The sequence below is a fragment of the Palaemon carinicauda genome, chromosome 29 (genome assembly GCF_036898095.1).
Source record: "Palaemon carinicauda isolate YSFRI2023 chromosome 29, ASM3689809v2, whole genome shotgun sequence".
Taxonomy (NCBI): Eukaryota; Metazoa; Arthropoda; class Malacostraca; order Decapoda; family Palaemonidae; genus Palaemon; species Palaemon carinicauda.
Window position 1 is genome coordinate 94,110,874 of NC_090753.1, and position 27,810 is coordinate 94,138,683.

The window sequence follows — 27,810 nt, forward strand, 5'->3', positions numbered from 1 at the left end:
AGGGTGTCCCCAATCCCGCTTTACAACTCATTCTCCGACGTTTTCGACTTTGTGAAGATCCTGAAAGAGGTCATTGAACTTTGCCAGAAATGAAGATCGGATGCGAATCATAAATAAAGAAATAAATAAGTAATTAAATAAATGAATGTTTGATGAGCTTTGTTAAATAATTACGATTAAAAAATGAGCTGGAAAATAGCCTATTAATATCCATACTATTCTGAACATGATATTTTCCCTGTTGGAGCCCCTGGGCTTATAGCATCCTGTTTTTATAACTATGGTTGTAGGTGGTTGTAGATCAGCAAGTAATAATAATAATAATAATAATAATAATAATAATAATGATAATAATAATAATAATAATTCCTAGCCACCATCTTTTTCTGCCATTCATTTAATTTCCCATTCCTGTCTTTTTTTTTTCCCCTGCATCAGTCCAAAGATCAATTCTCCTCCTCCTTCCCTTCTAGTTTCTTCTGTCTCCCCGTCTTCAAGTCAAATCTTTTCGAGGGGAGCAAATTCTGTTTACCGAGCACACAAGGCAATTGGATGAGGCCGAATTCTAATCTCTTAGCGATGGATCATGGATGTTATCTTGAGACTCTCGGGATTTTTAAAACGTTTGTGTGCATATCTTGTCTGTGTTTGTCTAAACATTGATTATTTTTATAGTGCTGATAGATTTTGTCTGTCTGTCATAGTTCTGGTAACCTTTGTCTGTGTTTGCCTCAGTATTTTATCCTTGTCTGTGATTGTTTCACTTCCAGTGGATGTTGTCTGTGTTTTCTCATTGCTGTGTTTGTCCCAATTCGTGTAGTCTGTCTGAATTTGTTTCAGCTCTGGTAGTCTTTGTTTATATCTGCCTCATTTCTGGTAGGCTTTGTCTGTGTGATGTTCCATTGTTGGCAGCCTTTTTCATTGTTTGTCTCTGTTCTGGTAGCCTTTATCAGTGACTGCTCCAATATTGGTAACTTTTGCCTGCATGTCTCAGTTCTGAAGCTTTTGTCTGTTTGCATCATGATATTAGCCTTACAGCGCTTGTCTCAGGTCTAGTTGCCTCTGTCTGCATTTTCCGTAGTACGAGTAGCCTTTGTTTGCGTTTACCTCAGTACCATCACGTTTTTATACATTTGTCTCAGTTCCAATTATATTTGTTTTATGTCTGTCCTATTTCTGGGAGTCTTTGTCTCAGTTCTGGTACCGTTTTTTATGTGCCTGTCTCAGTTTTGGGAGCCTTTGACTGTTTGCCATAATCATGGTAACCCTTGTCTGTTCTTCTCAGTTCTAGTTGCCTTTTCCTGTCTTTCCCTCAGTGCTATAACTTTTTTTCTGCATTTATTTCAGTGCTGGTAGAGCCACTGAGGGGGGCAAGCCAGCCTCAACTTGGTGCCGGTCCCAAGCCCGGGTAAATGGGGAGGGTTGGCGGCAGGAAAGGCATCCGGCCATGAAAAATTAGCCAAAACCAATATGGTCATTGGAGATTGTGAGATTAGAATTAATGCTAGGGCGTCCTCCGTAGGCGACGCATTGGGACCTCGCCTGACCCCTTCGAAAACTCGGCAAGGGCTACCCAGTCCTAGGCGGGCTGGGTTAAAGATGTAAATGGAGAACGCTAGCCAGAAATATCGACCCCACATAATAGGGGGAAAAGATGCAGACAAAGAATTTCAGTGCTGGTAGCCATTGTATAATTTTCTCAGTTCTGGTAGCCTTTGTCTGTATTTACCTCAGCACTGGTAGTTCTAGACTCGGCGCTAGTCGTCTTTGCATCTCAAATGGTGGTCCTTATTTCAGTACCAGTAGGCGTCCTCTCATTACATGCATTCTCAGAGCTGGTAGCCTCTGTGCTTTTGTCTGTGCAAGTAGTAGTAAATTCTTTTATGGGAGATTTTGACTCGGTAATGGTACCCTCAAGAAAGCAAACTCAACCCAAGATAGTGGGAGACCATGGTACAAAGGCTATGGCACTACCTAAGACTAGAGAACAATGGTTTGATTTTTTAGTGTCCTTCTCTTATAAGAGCTGCTTTACCATAGCTAGAGAGTCTTTTCTACCCTTACCAAGAGGAAAGTAGCCACTGAACAATTATATTGCAGTAGTTAATCCATTGAGAGAAGAATTGTTTGGTAATTTCAGTATTGCCAAGTGTATGAGGAAAGAGGAGAACGTATAACGAATAGGCCAGACTATTCTATGTATGTGTCGGGAAAGATGAAGTGAACCGTAACCAGAGAGAGGGATCCAATGTAGTACTGTCTGGTCAGTCAAAGGACCCAATAAATCTCTAGCGGTAGTATTTCAACGGGTGGCTGGTGCCTTGGCCAACGTATTACTAAATGTATACACACACAATATATATATATATATGTATATATATATATATATATATATATATATACATATATATATATATATATATATATATATATATATATATATATATATATATATATTGTGTGTGTGTGGAGGAAGTTGAGTTAAATGATACGGTGATATATAAAGTGACCTCCATAAGTATATAACTTAGATTAATCACAGAATATTCGGTGCTTCGTCTGAGCATCGAGCTAACTCTCAGAGAGAGAGAGAGAGAGAGAGAGACAGACAGAGAGAGAGAGAGAGAGAGAGAGAGAGAGAGAGAGAGAGAGAGAGAGAGAGAGAGAGAGAGAGAGATTAGTGCTAATGATTCAGCTATTAATATTAAACTAGCTAAGATCTCATCTCCATGTGATTGCATACGTCACACACGATGAAATGCAATAGAAAGTTCAAAGGGTCGAAATGATTTTGTTCACTCATCTAATTAATTAAAGAGTGAGAGTGCGAGCCTTCTTCGCTCTTAAATAAGCGAGTGAACGTATATATTACGCTCACACATACGCACACATATACGGACCTTTCCTATTAAACTGTGCTTTCGTCTTTCTATTTTTTTTTAAGTTTAAGCATTGGAGATTGACCTGCGCATTTTGTTGTCCGTTTTCACTAATGTTATATCTATTAACTACTCCAATCATCTATGATATGATATAAGTATATTATAAATTGTTAATATAAATTAATAAAATTATAAAAAGAATGTTTTTTAATGCATACTAATAGGAAGATTGATTAAATTTCTCCCCAAAACGAAGTGTCGTCGCCGATGCCAACGAAGAAACCGAACATATCGGACGAGTCTTCCGAGCGGGATTGATTTCTGCCGTTATTACAAGTGAAAACTCATCCCAAATAACACATAATATTAGTTTTCACTATCATACCGTAAATGTCAAGTTTCATGTTGAAACTTAGTGTGAATTTCAGCTCAAACTAAAGTAAATAAGATAAGCGGTCGATTTGCTGGTCGCCGTAGGAACCACATAACGGACCAGTTTGCAGACGACAACATGGCTGCTCTCTGCTATTGACGTTTGGCGGGGATGAAATTTGACAGTTTTCGCCTCGAGTTATGACACGACTCTCCGATCTTTTCTGGGTTTACATGAAGGTAAGTAGAAACTTTCTCGGATTCGTTCTGTCTTGTAAGAAACGGGCATACGTCTTAAAAACTGACAGTAATAGTGAAGAAGGAGAAAGCTTCTTGGTTTGTTTTGACAGTTCGGAGATTTGGGGTCAACTAAGGGGAGTGGCTCGTCTGTGGGAGATAATTGGTGATTAAACTGTTGATTGACAGTTAGAGTTAACAGCTGTTCATGATGATTCGTGGTGATTTAAAGGCCTAATCACGTCTGCCTTGAATTGGTGATTCGATTTTTGTTAATGGAGCTCAAGGGTAGGCTGGCGATGCATTAATGAAATTTCGATCGAATATAAATTAATTTAGCTTAACGAAGTAGTTATCCGCCAATATTCCTTGATTACACAAATATAAGATAATTAGGTTCGAATTTTGTCAATGGAGCTCTAGGGTAGGCTGACATTGCAGTAATGAGTTTTCGAGTCTAATATAATTTAATTTAGCTTAATGAATTATTTTAACCCCCAATAACCCTCAGTTACACAAATATGAAATAACTATGGTGAATATGTACATTAGACTGCCAAATGTTACGATCTTGTGTATTATAGGCTAGATATTTACTGGTGCCTTTATATGTCGGCGGCCAATTCCTCCAGCGAGTATAAAATTTGGACACCAACTTAACTAAACTTGCCTCCTTAACCTGACCAACAATCCGTATTTTTACTTACCCAATAAGGGGCAAACGCCCCCTGCGACCCCCGTTACATTGCCGTATTCTTAGTCAGCCATCATCGTACATACACCCCTATTTATTAAAACACAATATCTCTATATTTGTTGGACATGAACTAGGCGTCTATTAAGTCTTTTATTCCTCGTCCAGATAATATCCGTCGCCGTCATTCAATTAGTTCATTAGCATGTTGCATAAGATTTATCATAATTCTGACCATCCTTTACATTTAGATCTTCCCGGAGAGTACCACCCTGTTTGCAATACTAGGTATGCAGTTGATTCTAATAGTCAGGCCTTTTCCATCGTGAGGGTCAATACTACACTGTATTGTATAGTTTTATCCCAGCTGTGACCAAGTTGTAGAATGATCTTCCTATTCGGGTAGTTGAATCATTAGAACTTCAAAAGTTTCAACTTGCAGCAAATTCTTTTATGTTGAACAGGCTGACATACGTCTCTTTTTATAGCTTATGTACGAGAGATCTATTTTAACGTTACTGTTTTTACAATATTTATTTTAATTGTTCATTACTTGTCATGTTGTTTATTTCCATATTTCCTCTCCTCACTTGGCCATTTTCCCCTGTTGAAGCCCTTGCTTTTCCAACCAGGGTTGTAGCTTGGGTAGTAATAATGATAATGTTAATAAAAAGTGTCACGGGTGTATTTACAGATACTTTGTACTGTTCTGGTGGAAATATTTTGTCAAAACAAAACCAACATTTTTCATATCGTGGACTTCAAATGATGTTAAAAGTTATGACTGAAAAACTAGATTTTAAAAGGGAAACAAACAGAAGAACACCACCTAACCCAAACTAGGAGTTGTATTCATATTTACCTAAGGGTGGTGGCTACGGCCATCCTTTGCGACCCCCCCTTACCAGACCGACGCATCCTTAGCTTACCCTGAGACTCGAAGTTCAACCCTGTGTTTGCTTCCCAACCAGCTTACCAGCTTCTCTCACTGCAATGTGTCGTTAAATGACTGCTGGATGTTTAGAACAAAATTGTTCAAGAAGATTTGAGGTACCACTAATTTCAAAAGGAATGAAGCTGTTGCTATTATTGCATTTTTAAAACTCCCCTTAATCTAATTTTCAAGTTTAACTTTTTGTAATTCATATAAGGAGTTATTTGTTGCAAATTACTGCTCGGAAGGAACCTGTGAGGGAGGCAGAGATCGATTGGGAGGGCAAGAATTAGAGTTAAGGTGAAGGATGATATGGATAGAAGAGGTTTGAGTGAAGGGGAGGCCCGTGATTGGAGACATTGGAGAGGGCACATCAGTCAGCTGACCCCTTGGTAATTTAGTGACTTGAATTTACTATCTTGAATCAAATACCAAAAGTAGTGTGATTTGGTGATCGTCATTTATAAATAAGCGAGTATGAAAATAAGAGGTGTTTAGCATATTAAAAAGAGACCCGGTGAAAACAAAACAAAGATGGCAAACAGTATGCATTGTATATGCTGTCTATCATGTACAGTATTACACAAACTGTTCTATGTTATATGAAATTGTATTTAGGTAGGGATTATATCCACTTTGAATCTAGGATTATTAATTGGCAATTATATTTTTATGTTATCCACAGTACCTCTGTGATTCTTGCATTTTCTCATGTTGTATTAAAAAATATGCAACCTGTCTTTGCTGTTGAGAAAGAAAAATATCCCAAACAAAGACTGTCAATTCTAATGAGTGTTAAAATGTTTTAGTATAGTACATTGGTATTATATATTGTTGACACACATTTGGTTATTGGTGGGCTATAGTTGTGAGTACAGTACTATATTACAAAACTTAAAATTACTTGAAGACAGGAAAATGAATTTGTCTATGAAAATATTCTTTGTTTAATGTGAAAAAGAAAGAAATTTTACTATGAATAAAAAACAGTACCATGCAGACCTAACATGAACGTAGGTATGTACCTATGCAAGCTGTACTGTACACGAGAGAAAAAATTTGGGTGTGGGACAATTGTTTTTCTCAATGGGTGGGTTGATGTTATTGTAGTATTGTTTTATTTGACTTCCTTGCAATTTTTTTGTGTTCTAAATCCCTGTTGTGAGCTCTCTACAACAGAAGTCAAATGATATTTAGAGGTGCACGTGGAATAGAAAAAACTTGTTAATATCGACCTTCCTTTAGTTTAGAACTTTCATGATTTGAAGTGGCCTTGGTAATTCACCGACAGGTGTGGAAGGAATACAGATAAAGGAGAAGGAAATTGAACAAATTGCTGCATAAAAAAAGTGGTGTTTTTGAAAGGGATTTACAGGACAAAAAAGTAAGTGTAACTAAAGTCTGTTTAGAGGATGTGGTGTTTATATCTTTGAGTGTGAAGATATACTCATTGTAGTAACTTTAATAAAATTTATTTACCTAATCACAGAAAACTTAAGGTAGACAAAGTTCACAAAAAAAAAAAAAAAAAGCAATTATTTACTCCAACTCAAAGGTAAGCTTGAGGTAAACTTTATAACCAGAACTTACTTAAATATAAAATTGTTTTTCTCATTGAACTAAATAATACATTATTGTATATGTGTGGTCAAAATCCAAATATAAAGTTGTTTTTCTCATTGAAGTAAATGGTAGATTACTGTATATGTATGATTAAAATCCAAAAATTCTCCCCATAGAACAGTTGAAAAAATTCTAGCAGCAGATGTTGAGAGGTTTAGATCTTTTAAGTGCAAGATAAGGCTGCAGTAAATAAATTCACACATACCATTTGTATAATTATTACAAGCTTAGCAACAGCCCTATTTGGAAAAGCAGGATCCTATAAGCCCAGTTCCTCCAACAGGGAAGAGAGCCCAGTGAGGAAAGGAAATAAGGAAACAGGGTGTTAACTGTGCAGTACTTTGAAGCTTGAGAAACCTGAATGTATTTCTTTGTAATGAAGATATATTACTGTATGAAAATAATTATGATAAATCTTAGATGCCTGTGAAAAGAGAATTATAAGAAGCAAGCAAACATATCTCGTTAAAGAAAGGGATTTATGATATGAATAGGAATTGTTTTTGTGTGCTATTATTATTATTATTACTTGCTAAGCTACAACCCTAGTTGGAAAAGCATGAAGCTATAATCCCAGGGGCCCTAACAGGGAAAAGAGCTCAGTGAAGAAAGGGAACAAGAAAAAGTAAGATATTTTAAGAACCGTAACATTAAAATAAATATTTCCTATATAAACTTTAACAAAACAAAAGGAAGAGAAATGAGTGTGTGTACCCTCAAGTAAGAGAACTCTACCCCAAGACAGTGGAAGATCATGTTACAGAGGCAATGGCACTATCCAGGACTAGAGAACAATGGTTTGATTTTGGAGTGTCCTTCAAGAAAAGCTACTTACCACAACTAGAGTGTCTCCCCTTACCAAGAGGAAAGTAGCCACTGAACAAATAGTGCAGTAGTTAACCCCCTAGGTGAAGAAGAATTGTTTGGTAATTTCAGTATTGTCAAGTTTATGAGGAAAGAGGAGAATGTGTAAAGAATAGGCCAGACTATTCTGTGTCTGTTGGCAAAGATGAAATGAGCCGTAACTGGAGAGAGAGAGATCCAATGTAGTACTGTCTGGCCAGTCAGAGGACCCAATAACACTCTAACAGTAGTATCTCAATGGGTAGCTGGTGGCTTAGCCAACCTACTACCTATATGATTATTTTATACAATCACACACACATCTGTAGAGGCATCAAGGTACTAGTATTATAATTGTTAAACAAAGAGGATATTGTGGCAACACTGCGTCTTTCCCCTTCAAATAATGTAACATAATTTAAACATATGAAAAGCCAAAAAGAAATTTTCTGCATCATCCAAAGTTAAAGCAAAATAAATCTAGGTATTGGCTGTGTTGGGGGCCCCATATCTACACATGCAACATTATACAAGTATTTTGTAATTATGCTTCTGGTTCATAATATAACATCCATGGCATGCAAGTCCATCTCCTTTAAAAGATTAAGTGTTAGGTCTAGTCATGGCATGCAAACTGCAACGTCTACCAAGTAGATTCAATGCACAAGCGAGTTTAAGCTTACAACAAACAATGTTACTTCAGGTTTACATATTACAGTATTTGTAAGAACTTAACTAAGAAGTATGAAGAGATTTAAAGTACCAATTGTGAGTTCATTTAGTATTCAGTATTAATGGGCTCCTTCATAAATTAAAAAAAAAAAATAGTCATAAATATTGTAGCAAATGTTTTTATAGTATAGTACCCCTGGAGTTCTTGATGAGTCTATAATGAAATGTACTACAGTACTAACATTTATAAACATACCCTGTGATGAATGGTGCTTTTATACAAGAGGGGGTGTATTTGCCTAAAATGTTTTCCGGCACCAAATGCAAACCTTTCAGCTCTTTACTGTGGAGATATTTTTCAATATTAAACTTACCCGATAATCATGTAGCTGTCAACTCCGTTGCCCGACAGAATTCTATGGAGGGATACGCCAGCTATCACAATACTAGAAGGGGGTGTACTTACCAGCGCCACCTGTGGCCAGGTACTATAGTACTTCTTGTTGACACCTCCTCAATTTTTCCTCTGTCGTGCTTCCGGCAAGACGTTCTGGGATACGCTTATGATCTTCGAGTATTTTCACGGCTTTTGGTGAAGTATTCTCTCAGATTTCGGCTGTCGCTTTACTGGAAAACTTCTATATTAGCTTAGATAGCTATTATTTAGTCCTGATTAAACGGTTAACGATCTTTTGCTTGATTTTGAAACCCCACTTGGCTAACTCTTTTGATTCAAGATGTCTGACATTTCACAAGCCCCCACCCATAGACGATGTAGGTCTTGTAATAGGCGTATTCCGAAGGCCTCGGTAGATCCTCACACCGCTTGTTCTGACTGTAGGGAAAGACCCTGTCAGTTAGAAGATCGATGTGAGGAATGCGCCGGACTTTCGGAACTTGATTTTGTCCGTCTTCTTAAGTATTCAACCAAGTTAGAGAGAGAGAGAGTTAGGAGGAGTTCTTCTCACTCTTCACTTTTTTCCTCACCTCATGATCCCCTACCTTTTCCTACCCCTGTAGTGGCTACCCCCGAACCTACTATTTGCCCTCAGCCTGATATGTCTGTTGTTTTGCGTGCCATTCAGGCCTTAGGTGACAAAGTAGAGTCAGTGGTTAGTGATCATAAGTCTCTTATGGCCGAAGTCAAGGAACTTAAGGTCAAGAGTGCAGTGGGTGGAATTAGTGCCAGTGCTGTGACGAGTGCTAGTGTCAGTGCAGTGCCAAGTGCTAGTGTCAGTGTCAGTGTGGTGCGTGAGGATACTTCTGTGCGTGCCAGTCGTCCTCCCAGTCCGGGACCTCTTGCAAGCTCCCAAGCCCAGGGGAGAAGCAATGTCGAAGGGCAAAAGGGTTCGGCAGGCCTTGATCGGCGCACAGAAGTATCCTCGGTGGTTGCGGGCGTGTCTTCCAGAGACCGTCACTCCCACCTGCAGACGATTGAGCCCGTCTTTTACTCGTCTGCTGATCAATTGTCAGGGAAGAAACGCTGGACTCAGGTCTCAAGACCACTCAAACGCAGAGTCCAGACCTCAAGAACTCAACCGGGCTGCAGTCATTGGATCAGCTCTGACTCGCCGCAGTCATCAGTTGAATGCACTCCGCCTAAGAGGAGTAAGGTTCTGCCACAACAGATCTCTGCTGTTAAGGCTTTACCTCAGCAGACCTTAGTGTCTGCCGACCCCAAGTTGACTCTACTGCAGTCCATGCAGTCACAACTTGCGGTCTTGATGCGTGAGTGTCAGGCTGAGAAGGTTACACCTCCTCCTGCGATCGCTCCGCCTGACCGCAGTACTGCCTGCCAGGCGTACGATGTTGAGGCTCCTCTGGATACCTTACCACGTTCTGAGTTTACTGTTTCCAGTGGTGTGCAGCTCCCTCCGCCTTCCTTAAGGCAACCTCAGCAATGGGAACAGGAAGCTTATACCTTACTTCCTCCGCTTCCACTTGCAGTTCCACCAGTGAGGCAACACTCTCTTGAGGTACAACAACCTCTCCCATCCATGAGTCAGTCTCCTCAGCTCTCGCTGCAGCGAACTCAACCCTCCTCAAGGCAAGCACAACACCTTAGCCTTGCGCCTCAGGAACCTCAACTCGCGAGACAATTACTGTGTTCTGCGCAGCCACTACCTCATCGCTCACAGCTCACACCTCAGGAACCTCAACTCGTTCCTCAGGAACTTGCTACTGCGCATCCGCCAACCACTCAGCAAGCGCAACCCTTGAGTTCAGACACTCTTGCTAGGAGTCAGCCTCCTCCACCCATGCGCCTACCTTCTGCTACTTCTTTTGATCAGCCTTTGCAGTCTGAGCCTCAGGTGTTCCCTCAACAGAGTCTTGAAGAGGAAACCGCAAATATTGTTGTTCCAGCTCGTGCTGACTCTGCTGTTCAGCATACCTTACCGATCTCTTCGCTACACTCTGGTGATGAGGCGTCTGATGATGAGGCGGCACACCTGGATCCCTCATCAGACGTGGATGAATCCAAGTCTTCTCCACCTTCTATTGACTTTCGTAAGGTCTTGGCTCTGTTTAGGGAGGTATACCCAGACCACTTTGTCTCTGCTATCCCCCGCTCTCCGCCATCTGAGTTTTCGCTGGGCATGCAGCCAGCTAAGTCTACTTATACTAAGCTAGTCCTAGCAAGGTCCTCTAAGAGAGCGTTAAGGATCTTAGGGGAGTGGTTGCAGACTAAGCAACACCTTGGAAAGACTTCGTTCATGTTTCCTCCGACTAAGCTCACTTCTAAAGCGGGCGTTTGGTATGCCACAGGAGAGGAACCAGGCTTGGGAGTACCTGCCTCTGCCCAGGCTGACTTCTCAAGTCTGGTAGACTCGCCTCGTAGAACAGCAATGAGGCGCTCTAAGGTTTGCTGGACCTTCTCAGACCTTGATCACTTCCTGAAGGGTGTTTTTAGAGCATTTGAGATGTTCAACTTCCTAGACTGGTGCCTGGGGGCCCTCAGCAAGAAGACCTCCCCTGCGGACAAGGATTCTGCCATGCTATTAATGTCCTGCATGGATAAGGCCATTAGAGATGGATCTGGCGAGCTTGCTTCGATGTTTGTGTCAGGGGTTCTTAAGAAAAGGGAACAGCTATGTACCTTCCTTTCCTCCAGCATCACACCTTGTCAAAGGTCTCAACTCCTTTTCGCTCCGCTCTCGAAGTTCCTCTTCCCCGAAGAGCTTGTTAAGGACTTGTCTGCTGCCCTGATACAAAAGGACACACATGATCTTGTGGCCTCATCGGCTCGTAAGACTAAGGTTGCTACCTCAGTCCCCAGGACTTATCGCACCCCAGTGGCTGATACTCCTGCTACGAGGTTCATACCGCCCTTTCGTGGTAGAGCCCCCAGCCGAGGAAGCTCCCGTCCAGACTCTTCCAGGAGCAAGTCTAGGAAAAGTTCCAAGGCTTCTAAAGGAAAAAACTGACTCTCCGCATCTCCAGACAGCAGTAGGAGCCAGACTCAAGATCTTCTGGCAAGCCTGGGAAAAGAGAGGTGCAGACGCCCAGTCTGTCAGTTGGCTGAGGGAGGGTTACAGGATACCATTCTGCTGCAAACCCCCTCTGACCACATCTCCCATCAACCTCTCTCCCAACTACAAAGAAGAGGACAAGAGGCTAGCGTTGCACCAGGAGGTGTCGCTCCTTGTACAGAAGAAGGCAGTGGTTTTAGTCTGGGACCATCAATCCCCGGGCTTCTACAACCGTCTCTTTCTGGTGGCCAAGAAGACAGGAGGTTGGAGACCGGTGCTGGACGTCAGCGCGCTCAATGCGTATGTCACCAAGCAGACGTTCACGATGGAGACGACGAAGTCGGTCCTAGCAGCGGTCAGGCAGGAGGACTGGATGGTCTCGTTGGACCTGAAAGATGCCTACTTTCACGTTCCTATTCATCCAGACTCCCAACCTTTCCTGAGATTCGTTTTTGGAAAGGTTGTCTACCAATTCCAAGCCCTGTGTTTTGGCCTAAGCACAGCTCCTATGGTATTTACGCATCTGATGAGGAATATAGCAAAATTCCTCCACTTATCGGACATCAGAGCCTCCCTTTACTTAGACGACTGGCTGTTGAGAGCCTCCACGAGTCGTCGCTGTCTGGAGAGTCTCAACTGGACTTTGGACTTAATCAGAGAACTGGGTCTGTTAGTCAACATAGAAAAGTCTCAGCTCATTCCCTCCCAATCCATTGTGTACCTGGGAATGGAGATTCGGAGTCAGGATTTTCGGGCTTTTCCATCGGCCCCCAGGATAAGCCAAGCCCTAGATTGCATCATGAGCATGCTGAAGAGGAGCAGTTGCTCGGTGAGACAGTGGATGAGTCTCACAGGGACCCTTTCATCGCTGGCCCTGTTCGTCGAGCTAGGGAGACTCCACCTCCGCCCTCTTCAATTCCATCTTGCAGCTCATTGGGACAAGGGTTTGACTCTCGAAGCAGTCTCTATCCCAGTCACCAAAGAGATGAAGACCACTCTCTTGTGGTGGAAGACCAATCTCCTTCTCAGGGAGGGCCTATCGTTGGCTATTCAGACCCCCAATCTTCATCTCTTCTCAGATGCATCGGACTCGGGCTGGGGTGCGACCTTGAACGGACGGGAATGCTCGGGAACGTGGAACGAGGAACAGGGAACGCTCCACATCAACTGCAAGGAGCTACTAGCAGTTCATTTAGCCCTGCTGAACTTCAAGTCCCTCCTGCTAGGCAAGGTGGTGGAGGTGAACTCAGACAACACCACAGCCTTGGCTTACATCTCCAAGCAAGGAGGGACCCATTCGAGGAGCCTATACGAGATCGCAAGGGACCTCCTCATTTGGTCAAGAAGTCAAAACCTCACTTTAGTCACGAGGTTCATTCAGGGCAACATGAACGTCTCAGCAGATCGCCTAAGCAGAAGGAATCAGGTCATTCCCACGGAATGGACCCTCCACAAGAGTGTGTGCAACAGACTTTGGACCTTGTGGGGTCAACCTACCATAGATCTGTTTGCCACCTCCATGACCAAGAGACTTCCGCTGTACTGTTCCCCAGTTCCAGACCCTGCAGCAGTTCATGTGGATGCTTTTCTGCTGAACTGGTCCCATCTCGACCTTTACGCATTTCCACCGTTCAAGATAATAAACAAAGTCCTTCAGAAGTTCATCTCGCACGAAGGGACACGGCTGACGCTGGTTGCTCCCCTTTGGCCTGCAAGAGAATGGTTCACAGAGGTACTTCAATGGCTAGTCGACGTCCCCAGGACTCTACCTCTAAGAGTGGACCTTCTACGTCAACCTCACGTAGACAGGTTGCACCCAAACCTCCACGCTCTTCGGCTGACTGCCTTCAGACTGTCGAAAGATTCGCTAGAGCTAGAGGCTTTTCGAAGGAGGCAGCCAGCGCGATTGCCAGAGCAAGAAGGGTTTCCACTCGTAGAGTCTACCAATCTAAGTGGGAAATCTTCCGGAGCTGGTGTAGAGCCAATGCAGTATCCTCTACCAATACCTCTGTGACCCAAATAGCTGACTTCCTATTACATCTTAGGAATGAGAGATCCCTTTCAGCCCCTACGTTTAAAGGGTACAGGAGTATGTTGGCTTCAGTTCTCCGCCACAGAGGTTTGGACCTTTCTTCCAACAAGGACCTTCAAGACATCCTTAAGTCTTTTGAGACTTCTAAAGAGCGTCGTCTATCCACTCCAGGCTGGAACCTAGACGTAGTCTTAAGGTTCCTTATGTCACCTAGGTTCGAACCTCTCCAGTCAGCTTCCTTCAAGGACCTTACCCTCAAGACTCTTTTTCTCGTCTGCCTTGCAACAGCTAAGAGAGTCAGTGAGGTTCATGCCTTCAGCAAGAACATTGGTTTCACGACCGAATCTGCAACATGTTCTTTTCAGCTCGGATTCTTAGCTAAGAACGAACTTCCTTCACGTCCTTGGCCTAGATCGTTTGAAATACCTAGCCTCTCCAACATGGTAGGTAACGAACTAGAGAGAGTTCTTTGCCCTGTCAGAGCTCTCAAGTATTATCTTAATAGGTCTAAACCTATTCGAGGACAGTCAGAAGCCTTATGGTGTGCCATCAAGAAACCTTCGAGGCCCATGTCCAAGAACGGGGTTTCGTATTATATAAGGCTTCTGATTAGAGAAGCCCATTCTCACTTAAAGGAGGAAGACCTTGCGTTGCTGAAGGTAAGGACCCACGAAGTAAGAGCCGTAGCTACTTCGATGGCCTTTAATAAAAACCGTTCTCTGCAGAGCATAATGGATGCAACCTATTGGAGGAGCAAGTCAGTGTTTGCATCATTTTATCTTAAAGATGTCCAGTCTCTTTACGAGAACTGCTACACCCTGGGACCATTCGTAGCAGCGAGTGCAGTAGTAGGTGAGGGCTCAGCCACTACATTCCCTTAATCCCATAACCTTTTTTAACCTTTCTCTTGAATGCTTTTATTGTTGTTTTTATGGTTGTTACGGTAGGCTAAGAAGCCTTCCGCATCCTTTTGATTTGGCGGGTGGTCAATTCATTCTTGAGAAGCGCCTGGGTTAGAGGTTGTGTAGAGGTCCTTTAGTAGGGGTTGCAGCCCTATATACTTTAGCACCTTTGAGTTGATTCAGCCTCCAAGAGGAACGCTGCGCTCAGTAAGGAAGACGAACTTAAAAAAGAGGCAGAGTAACGGTTCAATTCGACTTCCTTACCAGGTACTTATTATTTCATTGTTATTTGAGATAACTGTTATATGAAATATGGGATACTTAGCTATCCTTTAATCTTGTACACTGGTTTTCACCCACCCCCCTGGGTGTGAATCAGCTACATGATTATCGGGTAAGTTTAATATTGAAAAATGTTATTTTTATTAGTAAAATAAATTTTTGAATATACTTACCCGATAATCATGATTTAATTGACCCTCCCTTCCTCCCCATAGAGAACCAGTGGACCGAGGAAAAATTGAGGAGGTGTCAACAAGAAGTACTATAGTACCTGGCCACAGGTGGCGCTGGTAAGTACACCCCCTTCTAGTATTGTGATAGCTGGCGTATCCCTCCATAGAATTCTGTCGGGCAACGGAGTTGACAGCTACATGATTATCGGGTAAGTATATTCAAAAATTTATTTTACTAATAAAAATAACATATTTCAGCAACAGCAGGACTAGCAGAGGTTAGGACCAACTATCCCGCTCACCCACGCAATAGCCATAACAAGCTGCTTGTTATTTTGGCTCATAAGAGAGTAGATGTTGTCATTCTCCTCCGCTTTACTTGGTTTAATAACTTGTAAAGACAACTGGCCTTGAAATTAAAATCTTTTCCTTTATCTTGTATGAAAGAACATTTGCATTCCTAGTATAAGAATACTGATTTGTCCAGGCAAGGAAGGGCACTGTTGCAGCACCTTCATGTCTGTGTTGGAGACAGATCCTCATGCACTTTTTCCTGCATGCAGGGGACACACTTGTACATAGGGGTTTCCCTGTATTGTGTATAGGGAGTGGCCTCCCTCCCCGTGGCAGTGATATAACAGGCACTGGAAGAAGAAGGTAAAGAGGGATTCTTCACCTTCAGGGTCTTCCTTGAAGTCGAGGTAACCTCACCGACTTTTTCTGACGGCTCAGTCCTGTCACTCCGTCTCTGCCCAATCAATCTTTTCTGGAGACCGCTCGGGTATGAGCAGAAGTGTCTAGACGCTTGGGCAACCTTGCTGATCGGAAGTTTCTGTTGCTTTCCCTAGAAAAGCAGCGCAGACTTCGTCCAAAGCGGGGAGTCTTTTCGCTGACACAGTGTGTCAGCTTGTTAGAAACGGCTTCTTGTGATCTTTCGGTGAGGGACACTGGGTGACAGCATAGCCACCTCAACCAAGGGATCCTTCTTCCTGATAATCTGGCAGTCTGGTACCAAAGGAGTCTCCTGTGTCTCTGGCTGGAGGGCCCTCAGTGCCCACTCTCTTGTGTTCTGCTTCAGCGAACAGACACCAGCTCTTGACAGATATTCTTCGGAATCTTCCGTCGAATGATACCAGTGGAGGAATACCTCCTGGTGTTGGGCAACTCTCCTGTTTGCAGGATGGGCTCCCTTCACTGGCTGTTGTGAGACTGTCTTCCCATTAGCGTAATGATCCTCCCACTTTGATAACACGTGTCGATCAGACTTTCTGCCCGTGGGAGAGAGAACATTCACCTTAGTTGTCTCCTCCTATAGGCTTCTGGAAACGGGTACTTGATTCGTCAGTACCACGTTCCAGCTGTTTGGAGCTTAGCTTTTAGGAACTAGATGACTGTTTACAGCTCCCACCCACAGCTGTCGTGTCCTTCAGACAAATCAAAGTACTCGTCGCTTTGAAAGGCCAAGTTTCACCCTTGGGCCTAGGTCTTCTTCCTCTTACAGGGTAGAACCTGCTGGCTTGCCTGTCTGTTAACAACCCTCTCCTCCTCAAAACACTAATACAGCCTTATGTGCAAAAGATCAGGAGGTAGGTATTTCTCTCTTTTAGGGAAAAGGAAGAGTTTTTCGGATTTCCTACAGAGTGCTCTAGCTGAGGCTCTCTTTGACGATAGTCTTGTATGCTGTTGCGCACCTTCCCAAGTAGTGATGTGAGAGGGCGTTCCTCCCCGCATAACAAATTTCTGTGTGTCTAGCCAGTTGAGAGTTAAATTCCTCACTCGCCATCTCTAGAAGGAGTTCAGCGCGTGCTCCCAGCTACGTGCCAAACTTCTCACACGCCAACTCTAGACTTGTCGTCTCGCAGGCAAGTGCAGGTAGGTCGGCGCGCTCCCTCTTCTACGCGCCAACCTCTCTATGGCGAGGCTCCCATCCTTGACGAGACTTTGATAGTGTGCTAGCAAGCTGCCCTCAGGATGAGTAATCCCACAGACATCAAAATTATCTGCCCGCTTGGTCTCCTCCTGCTACCTGTTCTCTCGCCAGTGCGTGCCTAACCTTCGTGCTCTCATACAGAGCTCGCTATATGTGTGATCTTCTCGTCATCAGAACATGCCTACTCGGTGCTCGCTTGACGTGCACTCTCCTCTACCAAGAAAAAAGGTTAGTTTTCCTTCAAAGGCGGTCTCCTATGAGTGTGGAAAGTCCTGGTCTAAGGGTTTGGTTCAGGTAGTCAAGTAGGCGATTTCAGGACTGGGTCAAGCTCTCACAACAGCTCCAGCTTCACAGACTACAGTGATTCCCTTAGAAGTTTAGGGTTCCTTGGAGAGGAGTTCCCTTCCATCTGACGACCCTAGATGCAGTGGCCAGATACATCCTCTTCATGAGGTAGTACAGTAACACGGCCTTTCCTGGGTAGACGTCTTCTAGATACAAGCAGTATCTATGTGCCAAGGCCTTTGACATAGGCCACGACCCTGCTTGGGAGGAACTAATTATTCTAGTCAAGTCTAAAAAGAGGAGGGGTCAGAGAGCTGATATTCCCCTCTCCGGGGTACTCTGTTCATCCTAGAATTGGCAAAGGTTTGAGATCTCCAAGGAAGGTATTGTATAGGGACAACTATCGGATTATACTGATGGACCTGGATCCGCCTCGCTAAAAGTCTTGACTAGTTTCATCTGTCTCCAAAATATATCTCCATTGTAAAGAGCTTCAGTTTTTATGGTTTGGAAAAATACAAATTATTTCCAAATTTGTCATTTCTAATTAAGTACAGTACAATACATAGTGCTAGCCTTTTGCCTGTAGTATTTGTAACATGTTTAGTACAGCTACTGTATAGAGTTTATCTTGTATATGGTTCTTTTAGTTAACAGATCTTTGTATTTTTCAGGTTTGGTGGTGGTAAGAAAACACCGACATGACAGCTGTGATGGCTGGAGGAGATTCAGGTAGCCTGTGTGAGTTATCGTGCATGCCAGCACGCATGCGTTTTGTTTCAGTTCCTCATTAGCCCTGATTTCTGCATTTCTAAGTTACAAAAAAAGAACTTGAGCTGTCTTTCTTGAGCTCAAGAATGTCTCTCTCTCTCCCATCTTACGGTCTGGGGGCTTATATTCTTCTGCAAGCCTTGTGACGGATCTTTTTACCTGGAGCAAAGTCTGTCTTATCGCTGAAAGTACAGTATAGGTTTACAAAAAGACCACATGGGATTGGTTACCTATCATTCCTAATCTCTCTAATCATATTTTATTTGCATTCTTGTTATAGTATGTTTAATTTTTTGGTATTGTCTTATTATTATTATTGTTTCCCAAAGACTTTTTTTCTGTATTTCAGGCCGATTTCTGTGCATTTTTAATATTACGCTGCTCTGTCGCTCTGTGATTTCTCAAAGTTTATAAAACTCTTGCTTTGCTTTACTTCTATCAAGCAAGCTTTATATTTTCAGTAATGTCGTCTGTACTGCATTAGTAAATGAAGTAAGAACAGTAGAACTTTTTGCACTCTTGAGCTTCGTACTTTATTTAACATGACGTATGAATGTGAAAGTGATAAATGCACAGTACTCGCATATGTATATAAGAGATTTTCGGTTTACTGAACAGAGTTAGATTCTGGCAATGAGTTTTAAACGTTTTGCAGTGTTTGAAAAGATATTAAAGATTTAGAAATGTGTGGTGCCTATGATGTAAATATTAGTGAAATGTGTTCAAATGTACGATTCTCTTGATTCATTTAACTTTTTACTTTTACACCCAAGTACTGTATAGAATAATGAAAGAAATGAATTGGGTAAAGCATAAAATGTATGTGATGGATGTTATTGTTTACAAAACCTTAGCATAATTATGACATGTAAGGTGCTACTTCTGCATATTGTAGTACAAGGCTAAGTAATTATGAGTATTTTGTTTATCAGTTTCCAGATTACCTGTTCTAAATGTCTGATATGGTACCCTATGTACAAACATGATGTACTGTATATAATATTTGAGCATACTTTATTTTGTATGTAATTGTTTCAGACGAATGTGAAGCACCTCCAGGTATTTTGCATTGCTTATTGAGTTTATACAAATTGGCCATTTATTCAAACGTGGATACAAACTTCCGGGTCATTTATGTGGTTTCTCCTATTCTCATTTTCTCTACAACCAGATAATCAAAGAAAAAGGGTTTTATTGCATCATACTACAGTTGCTAAGCAACCACAGTGCATGGAGCACAGGGCGCCTCCTCAGGACGCTCTTCGCCGCACTCTTGGTCGTGAAGTTACGAGGACGTATACTCGCTTCCTTTTTACGATTAGACATCCACATTCGTCCCCACATACCCTTATGGTGTTTAGTGCTTCTTTCTTGCGTGACTATTATTCACAGTCGCTTGCATTTCTATTTATCGGTGAGTTGCGAGTGAGTTTGTCATGGCTAGCAAGCCAAATATTATGCGTTCGTGCCCCGGCCATGATGGATAGCCCTGTGGCACCTTCATGAGTTGGGTAAAGATTGATCTGCACTCTGTTTGTCCCCCTTGCCGTGGTAAGAAATATTCAGTGGAATTATCATGTGAGTACAGTACTGTAGGGAGTGACCATCCTCCCAGTAGGAGAGATATCGTTCTCGTTGCAAGAAACTAACTAATGGAGATTGCTCTCCTTCTTCGTCTTCTGCCAGCAGTGACAAGAAACGAAAGTTCGTTTCTGATGTGAAAGTTATCCCCCAACCAGGTCCTTTGTGTCAGGAACCCACTGAGGCTCCAGTCACGGATGGTGACGGCCACTATAATCTTGTTAATGTTATATCACTCGCTGTTAATAATGTACAGTAAGAACTTGAGCCAGTACTTGTAGTGGATCCTTTGGCTATGGCCTCTGCTCTCCCAGAGCCAGATCCAATCTCGGTACCCTTAGTCCCTGATTACTCAGTTATGATTAGATCTCCCTCGCCTCCAAGTGTGTTGAGTGGAGAACCTAACATGTGTAATTAGCCAGAGAAGATCTTTCTGCTTATGTAAGTATCTCCAATCCGAGCATTGAAAGTCTCTCTGCACTACCGATCGCGAAATCTTATGAGTTGAGCCTGCCATTTCCCCTCGTACTGAAGCAGCCTTGTTGAAAGACTTATTACCAGTCTCCACCTCGTTTTGAAAACTTTAAATCAATCAATCCCACGAAAAGGCTTGCCTCGTACACCCAGGGATCCTCTGTATCGATCTCCTCTAAAGAGTTCCCAGTACGTGATACAAGACATGTCATCCCTTTATAACAAGGGTGGTTGGACCGCTTTGGCGTTGTCCACATCACAAGACTTATTCTAAACAAGTGTCTTTGTCTCCTTTTAAGCCTACCAGTACGAAGAAGTCGAGTGTGACAAAATCCTCTTTAATTAGTGAGAACCCCCCTTCAGACTCCTCCCCACAATTCCTTATGTTCTCGGATGCTTGTCGCCAAGGTAGGGGTGCTCATCTAGGAAGGGAGCAAATCTCAGGCCTATGGTCAGAAGATGACAAGGCCTTTCGCATTGACTTTCTGGAGATGAAAGCAGCGCAACTAGGGTTACTCCACTTCTGAGAATCTCTGAAAGATCACTTTATTGCTGATTATTGAAAATTCCATGGTAGTGACCTATATCTCCAAACAAGGAGGTGCAGCCTCTCTCCTGCTATGCCAACTAGCAGTTGAGATACTCAGATGGGCTAAGACTCAGGCAATCTCCCTCTCTGCAAGGTTCATCCTGGGGACAAGAAATGTCATTCCCGACCATCTGAGTCGACCAGGGACAACAGTTGGTTCAGAATGGTCCTTATTTCCTCTAGTGGCAAAGAAACTTTTGATTTTGTGGGGTTCCCCTTTTCTGGATATGTTTGCCAATTAGCTGAATAACAAACTCCCAGTATACTGTGTTGGTAACCAGTCCCAGACCAAACTGCAGTAATAGAAGATGATTTGCAATACCCATGGGATGGACTAGACTTTTACGCCTTTCCACTGTTTTGTGTGATTTGTCAGACATTGAACAGAGTCCGAACATTCCAGGGAGTCAGAGCAATGCTAGTAGCTCCAAAGTGGCCAACAGTGAAGTGGTATTCAGACCTGCTGGAACTTCTCATGGAAGTTCCAAGAGAATGGTCAAACTTGCTACGACAACCACACAGAAAGTTCCAAGACACGATGTTTTGCCTGTCACTTCATGGCTGAAAACTATGCAGCATCTCCGAAAGAAAGGCTTTTCGAGACTAATTACGAAACAACTTAACAGATATCTGAGAGTTGTCTGTAGCAGTCTACCAAGCCAGGTGGAAAATCTTCTGTGATTGATGTTGTTGGGGGAATATTGCTTCACTTAAGGCTATTATTTCCCTGACTGGAAACTTTTTGGTGCTCATGAGGAACAAAAAATCCCTTTGTCATTGCTGTAAAAGGCTACCGTTCAGCCTTGAGCTAGGTCTTCAAACTGAAAGGGCTTGACTTCTTCTGTTCATGGGCATTCTCAGCTCTCATTTGGAGTTTTTGAGCAGTTGTGTCCTCCTCGAGGACTCAAACTCCCTTCCTGGGATGTGACTAAGGTTGTCAGGGCCTTAAAGAAAGTCCCTTACTAAGCCATGCATAAAGCCTAAGACAGGAACCTTACCTTAAAGACCCTCTTCCTCCTTGCCTTAGCTTCAGCCAAGGAAGTAAGAGAGTTGCATGGTCTATTTCATCTTGCGTCGCATTCCATAAGGTGGTTGAAGACGATATCAAATTTGACCCTCTCGTGATCTTGTCTCAAAAAGGCAACTGATGACCTTGATGACATGTTACTCCATCCTGTGAGAGCATTTCGTAAATATCTAAACACTAGTTGCTCCAAAATCAATTTCAATTTGGTTGAGAGAAACAAAAACCACTCTGTAGCACAAGTCCTCAAAGCTGGTGTGTGGAAGAGGCAAACACTTTTACGGACCATTATCTTTGAGACTGTATGTACAGATCTTTGAACTCTTTCTCTCTAGGCCCTATTATTCCAGCACAACAAATAATCTAATTGTACGCTCCGTGTAACTTTTTCTTCATAGGTATTAATTATTCGGTTTTATAAGGGTAAGGGTATGTAATGGGACCATTATCTTTGAGACTGTACGTACAGGTCTTTGGACTCTTTCTCTTTAGGCCCTATTATTCCAGCACAAAAAATAATCTAATTGTATGCTCTTACAGGGCGTGTAACTTTTTCATCAAAGGTATCAATTATTCTCTGTTTTGTAAGGGTATGCAATGGGTATCAAGGCAGATGTTGATCATGGTTGGACTTGAAGCTTCACTTGGATTGCACCCTAATTCAATTAAGAATTCCTCATGTTTCAGTATTATTGATGATATATTGTATTGGGGATACTGTATTCTTTAGGGAGACTTGTTCTTATAACTTCACCCATGGCAGTAAATCATATTATCTATGCGGTTCAAATTTTATCCACTTTTGATCTTTTAAAGGTTAAAAGGCCGCTCATGAATGACAGAGGCAATGGACTGTGACATTGCCCTATCAAGTAGGACAATGGCCTAGAGACTGACCATTTATACATATGATCAGTAGCTAAGCCCCTTCTCTCTGCCCAATCTTGGACCAAGGAGGGACAGGCAATGACTGCTGATGACTCAGCAGATAGACCTATAGACTCCCTCAAACCCCCCCCCCCCCCCCCCCATCCTTTGTTCACAAGGATGGTGAGATCACAGCGATCAAAGGAAGTAACGAGTTTGAGCGGGACTCGAACTCCAGTCTGGTGTTCACCAGTTATGGACTTTACCGCATCGGATCTTATTCAATAGTAATCATATCTACTAGAGAGGAGGGGCATCCCTCTTAATGTAGACTTCCCCCCCCACCTAAGAAAGACTCCCTTATAAATGACTCGGAAGTTTGTATCCTGGTAGGAATAAACTACAAATTTTACATCATTTCATAATTTGTATTTTTCGTATTTATACAAACTTGAGTCTTTATTAAAGATCCCACTTCAACCATCTTACATGTCTTTTGACCAGGAGAGAGTGAAGATCATCATGAGGAGGCGCCCAGCACCCCATGCGGTGTGGTTGCCCAGCAACCGTTTGGTGATGCAATTATACCTTTTTCTTTGTCTGGTCATTGAGAAAATGAGACTAGGAGTAACCATGTAAATGACCTGGGTTTGTATAGCGAGGAAAATACAAATTTTTTAAAAATTTGTAGTGTTTTAATTGCTAAATGTTAAAGGTAATTTCTTAAACCACCAGGCATTCTTGGCCATTCTATTAATCCTGCCCAATTTATAGCCTTTATTGAGTAAGTTCTATCAAAAGGACTATCTGACATGACTTTGTGGTCTTTGAATGTTTTGTATATTTACTCGAGTCTCCTTATTTGTGAGTGGATAGAAATCTCTTTGCAAGTGATTCTTTTCTTTTTGGGACAAAGTTGGCTCATTACTCTTTACTCTTATGCTTCTAAATGGTACGGGTTGCAAGATGATACGGCAAAGGAATTCTAGCAAGATCTTTAAATAATGTGATTTCTTAAACTGTTGTGGCATGAGCAAAGTGAATTTGTTTTAAGATAAGATTATCTCTAATTTTGTTTGATGCATCAGCACAGTCCTTTAGGCAACCACATTTGAATATACAATACTGTAGTATATTGATATTTTTTGTCAGATTCCTAATTACAAAAAAGAAAAAAACATTATTCTAAAGTTTATACAAGAAAACCAATAATCACCCAACTTTTCTCTCTTACTTTTTGATATTTTGAAGATACTGGTCATTCAATTACCCCTTGTTCTCTTAAGGGTTTAAAGGCTACTCATGAATGGCACAGGCAAGGGAAAATGACAGTGCCCTATCGAGGAGGACAAAGCTGTAGAGACTGACTATATATACCATATGATCAGTGCCCAAGCCCCCTCTCCCCCCAAGCTGGGACCAAGGAGTGCCTGACAATGGCTGCTGAGGACTCAGCAGGTAGACCTATAGGCGCCCTCAAACCCCCTGTTCTTAGCTCACAAGGATGGTGAGGTTGCAGCAACCTAAAAAGCTAATGAGTTTGAGCGGGATTCAAACTCTAGTGTAGCGTTCATCAGTCAGGGATGTTACCGCATCGGCCACCATAACCCTTGCTCTGTTTTAGTTTTTTATTACAATTCATTGAATATGACTGCTTTTTCTTGCTTCCTTTTTTGCTAATCCTTGTCAAGGTTTACTTTTGAAAAGCTCTTTTCCATAGATTTGTCATATTTCCTTAATTTTCTTTCCCTGTTTTCATCTGGGTTAGGGTATATGTATATGACCTGCAGCTGTGTTTGGGTCACGCAATTATGCATTGCAAGTTCCTTTTATGCAAATGTAAACAGTGGTCAAGTGGAGGAGCATGCGGGAGTGGTATGTGATAAGAAAATGTCAATCAAGCTAAAAATCAAGATCTATACCAGTGGTAAAATATGGATTGGAAATGTGGGCTCTAATAAGACAGCGTAGTGGTATACAGATCTGCTGGAACTTCTCATGGAAGTTATAAGAGAACTTCCAGAATGGTTAAATCTGCTACGTCAACCATATAGAAGAAAGTTCCACGATGCAGTATATTGCTTGTCACTTCACGGCTGGAGACTATTCAGCATCTCCTCCGAAATAAAGGCTTTTCGGGATCGACTGCGAAACAACTTTCTGGATATCTCTGAAAGTCGTCCGCAGCAGTCTACCGAGCTAAGTCGAAATTCCTCTGTGATTGGTATCGTAGGGGGAATATTGCTCCATTCAAGGCTGCTATTCCCTTGATTGCCAACTTTTTAGTGTTTTTGAGGAATGAGAAATCCCTTTGTCACTGCAGTACTGTAGAAGGTTACTGCTTGGCTTTGTGCCAGGTTTTCAAACTGGAAGGGCCTGACCTCTCCTCTTCGTGCCAGGTTTTCAAACTGGAAGGGCTTGACCTCTCCTCTTCGTGCCAGGTTTTCAAACTGGAAGGGCTTGACCTCTCCTCTTCGTGCCAGGTTTTCAAACTGGAAGGGCTTGACCTCTCCTCTTCATGGGAACTCTCAGCTCTCATCAGAAGTTTCAAGCAGAATTGTCCTCCGCGAGAACTCGAACCCCCTTCCTGGGATGTGACAAAGGTTCTCAGGTCTTTGAAGAAAACCCCCTACAAACTTATGCATAAAACCAAGTCCTTACCTAAAAACTCTCTTCCTCTTTGCCCTAGCTTCAGCCAAGAGAGTAAGTGAACTTGAATGTCTATCTTTTCTTATGTCACATTCCAGAGGGTTGGAAGAATTATCCCTATTACTTGTTCCCGATTTTGAGGCCAAAACCTAAAGTCCAGTTGAAAACATTATCAGATTTGTATCACAGATCTTGTCCCTCAAAGAGGTAACTGATGACCCGGATGACATTTCATTCTGTTCCGCGAGGGCAATTCAAAAATATTTAAAGAGAGCAACGTATCTGAAGCCTAAAATTTTCAATGTCTTTGTAAGTACAGGTCGCTCCAAAAAAACGTATAAAAAAAAATAAACGGTTTCCATTAAGAGAAACAATCATGAGAGCTTATAAATCCTATGGGGAAGCATTGCCAGTGGCCCCCACTAGAGCACATGATATCCGTGGTCTTGCTGCAGCCTTGGTATTCCTTTAAAACCACTCTGTAGCACAAGTCCTCAAAGCTGGCGTATGGAAGAGACAAAACACTTTTAAGGACCATTACCTTAGAGGTTGTACTCATAGGTCCCTGGACACATTCTCTTTAGGCCCTATAATCCTGTGCTCTTATGGGACTCGTAACTATTTTTATCAAAGGCATCAGTTATTCTCTGCATTACAAGGGTATGTAATATGGATCATGGCAGATGGTGATCACAGATTGACTTGAAGCCTTCTCTTGGATTTCCTCCTAATGCAGGTAACAATAACATGATTTTTCATTTATTTTTGTTTACCTATATACTGTAAAGTATTGGATATTCTATATATGACTTTTAATGTTCATATACCTTCACCCCTGGCACAAGACTATCCTCTTGGATTGAACTTTACTGCCTTGCCTCTTTTGGAGCCGGTGTACAGTTCTAATATAATCCACTTTTGACTCTTATAAGAAATTGTATCTATCAGAAGATAACTCGACACTTAACGTGGCAGCACTAGACTCTTGCTCAGCACTGATAGGGTGTGGAATTTTTCCAAGAATATTGTCCAAGAATACAGTTTCCTTTTGGCTACGTGAGACCATTGGTCATGCATATTTTGCCCCCAAAGAGACTTCGAATGGGCCCCCAAGGGTGTGAGGTATTAGTTCTGTCTTGACCATCGGTAAGAACAAGTCAATGGTGCGAGTTCTGAAGGCGGGAGTCTGGATACGCCAGACAACCTTCATTCCCCACTATCTTTTGGAATATACCCACAGGTCCTTATACCATTACCCTCAGAGCTGTGGTACCTGCCCAACAGGTTGTGTAAGCAACCCTAGCTCCCTCACGGGACAAGAATCATTGCTTTTAAGATAGCGGTCGCAACGTAAGACTGGAATAAGGGGTAAGAATATCTGGCCTTTTCCCTCTTCTTTCTTCCTCACTCTTTGGGTGCAGCAGTTGGGGAATTATTTGCTGGACAGGCTGCTAGTTTTATGTAAGTTGCACAATCTAATAACTTTTCTTTACAGCTAAGTTTGTATTGAAATATCTACCCCATCCTCCTAGATGAGAGGAAGGATGAAGGAATGTATGCCTGAAAATTATACTGGAAGGGATCAAACTTTCAAAAAAACTAATTCTGTACAATTAAAATGAAAGGGGGTAAATATATGACCATATATTCTGGTATATTCTAAGGGATATAGGTTAGTCCATAACGGCCTACCAGTCTCTTGGTAGGGACCAAGCCTAACGCACAAGACATTTCATGTTCGGGTAGCTAGGAGCTTGACAGGAGCCATTACTGTACTTTTGCTCCTCTGCAGGACCAAATTGAATTGTCCTTTTCCAGCTTAGTAAACCAACCATTTGGTCATTAATGTACGATGATTTGTATTAGTGGAGGAACAAATTACAAAGTCTAAAAGTAATTTGTATTTTTCCTATTATTATTATTATTACTAGCTAAGATACAACCCTAGTTGGAAAAGCATGATTCTATAAGCCCAAGGGCTCCAACAGGGAAAAATAACCCAGTGAGGAAGGGAAATAAGGAAATAAATAAACTACAAGAGAAGTAATAACGACCTAAATAAAATATCTTAAAATCATTAACAACTTTAAATTAGATCTATCATATATTTATCATAAAAACTTCGTAAAAACAAGAGGAAGATAAAAAAGATAGAATAGCATGCCCAAGTGTACTGTCAAGCAAGAGAACTCTAACCTAAGACAGTGGAAGACCATGGTACAGTATAAGAGGCTATGGCACTACCCAAGACTAGAGAACAATAGTTTGATTTTGGAGTGTCCTTATCCTAGAAGAGCTACTTGCCATAGCTAAAGAGTTTCTTCTACCCTTACCAAGAGGATAGTAGCCACTGAACATTTACATTACAAGAGTTAACCCCTTTAGCAAAGAAGAATTGTTTGGTAATCTTGGTGTTGTCAGGTGTATGAGGACAGAGGAGAATGTGAAAACAATAAGTCAGACTATTCAGTATATGTGTAGGCAAAGGGAAAATGAACCGTAACCAGAGAGAAGGATCCATTGT

General features: G+C 42.1%; 2 protein-coding genes across 4 annotated transcripts in view; both read left to right on the forward strand.

Moving 5' to 3' along the window:
* Positions 1 to 121, forward strand: part of LOC137622365 (uncharacterized) — a 13,577-nt gene extending 13,456 nt beyond the window's left edge. The window contains exon 15 of the mRNA XM_068352958.1: positions 1 to 121. This exon is cut by the window's left edge and continues 27 nt beyond it. Coding sequence (XP_068209059.1) covers positions 1 to 93 — 93 coding nt within the window. The 3' untranslated portion in view covers positions 94 to 121.
* Positions 122 to 3,171: 3,050 nt separating this feature from the next.
* Positions 3,172 to 27,810, forward strand: part of LOC137622371 (MAGUK p55 subfamily member 7-like) — a 90,983-nt gene continuing 66,344 nt past the window's right edge. For 2 of the 3 annotated variants that reach the window (XM_068352967.1, XM_068352969.1), the window contains exons 1-2: positions 3,172 to 3,494; positions 18,006 to 18,072. In XM_068352967.1, coding sequence (XP_068209068.1) covers positions 18,033 to 18,072 — 40 coding nt within the window. In that variant the 5' untranslated portion in view covers positions 3,172 to 3,494; positions 18,006 to 18,032. The remainder of the gene's footprint in view (positions 3,495 to 18,005; positions 18,073 to 27,810) is intronic. The other variant, XM_068352968.1, reaches the window with a different exon arrangement.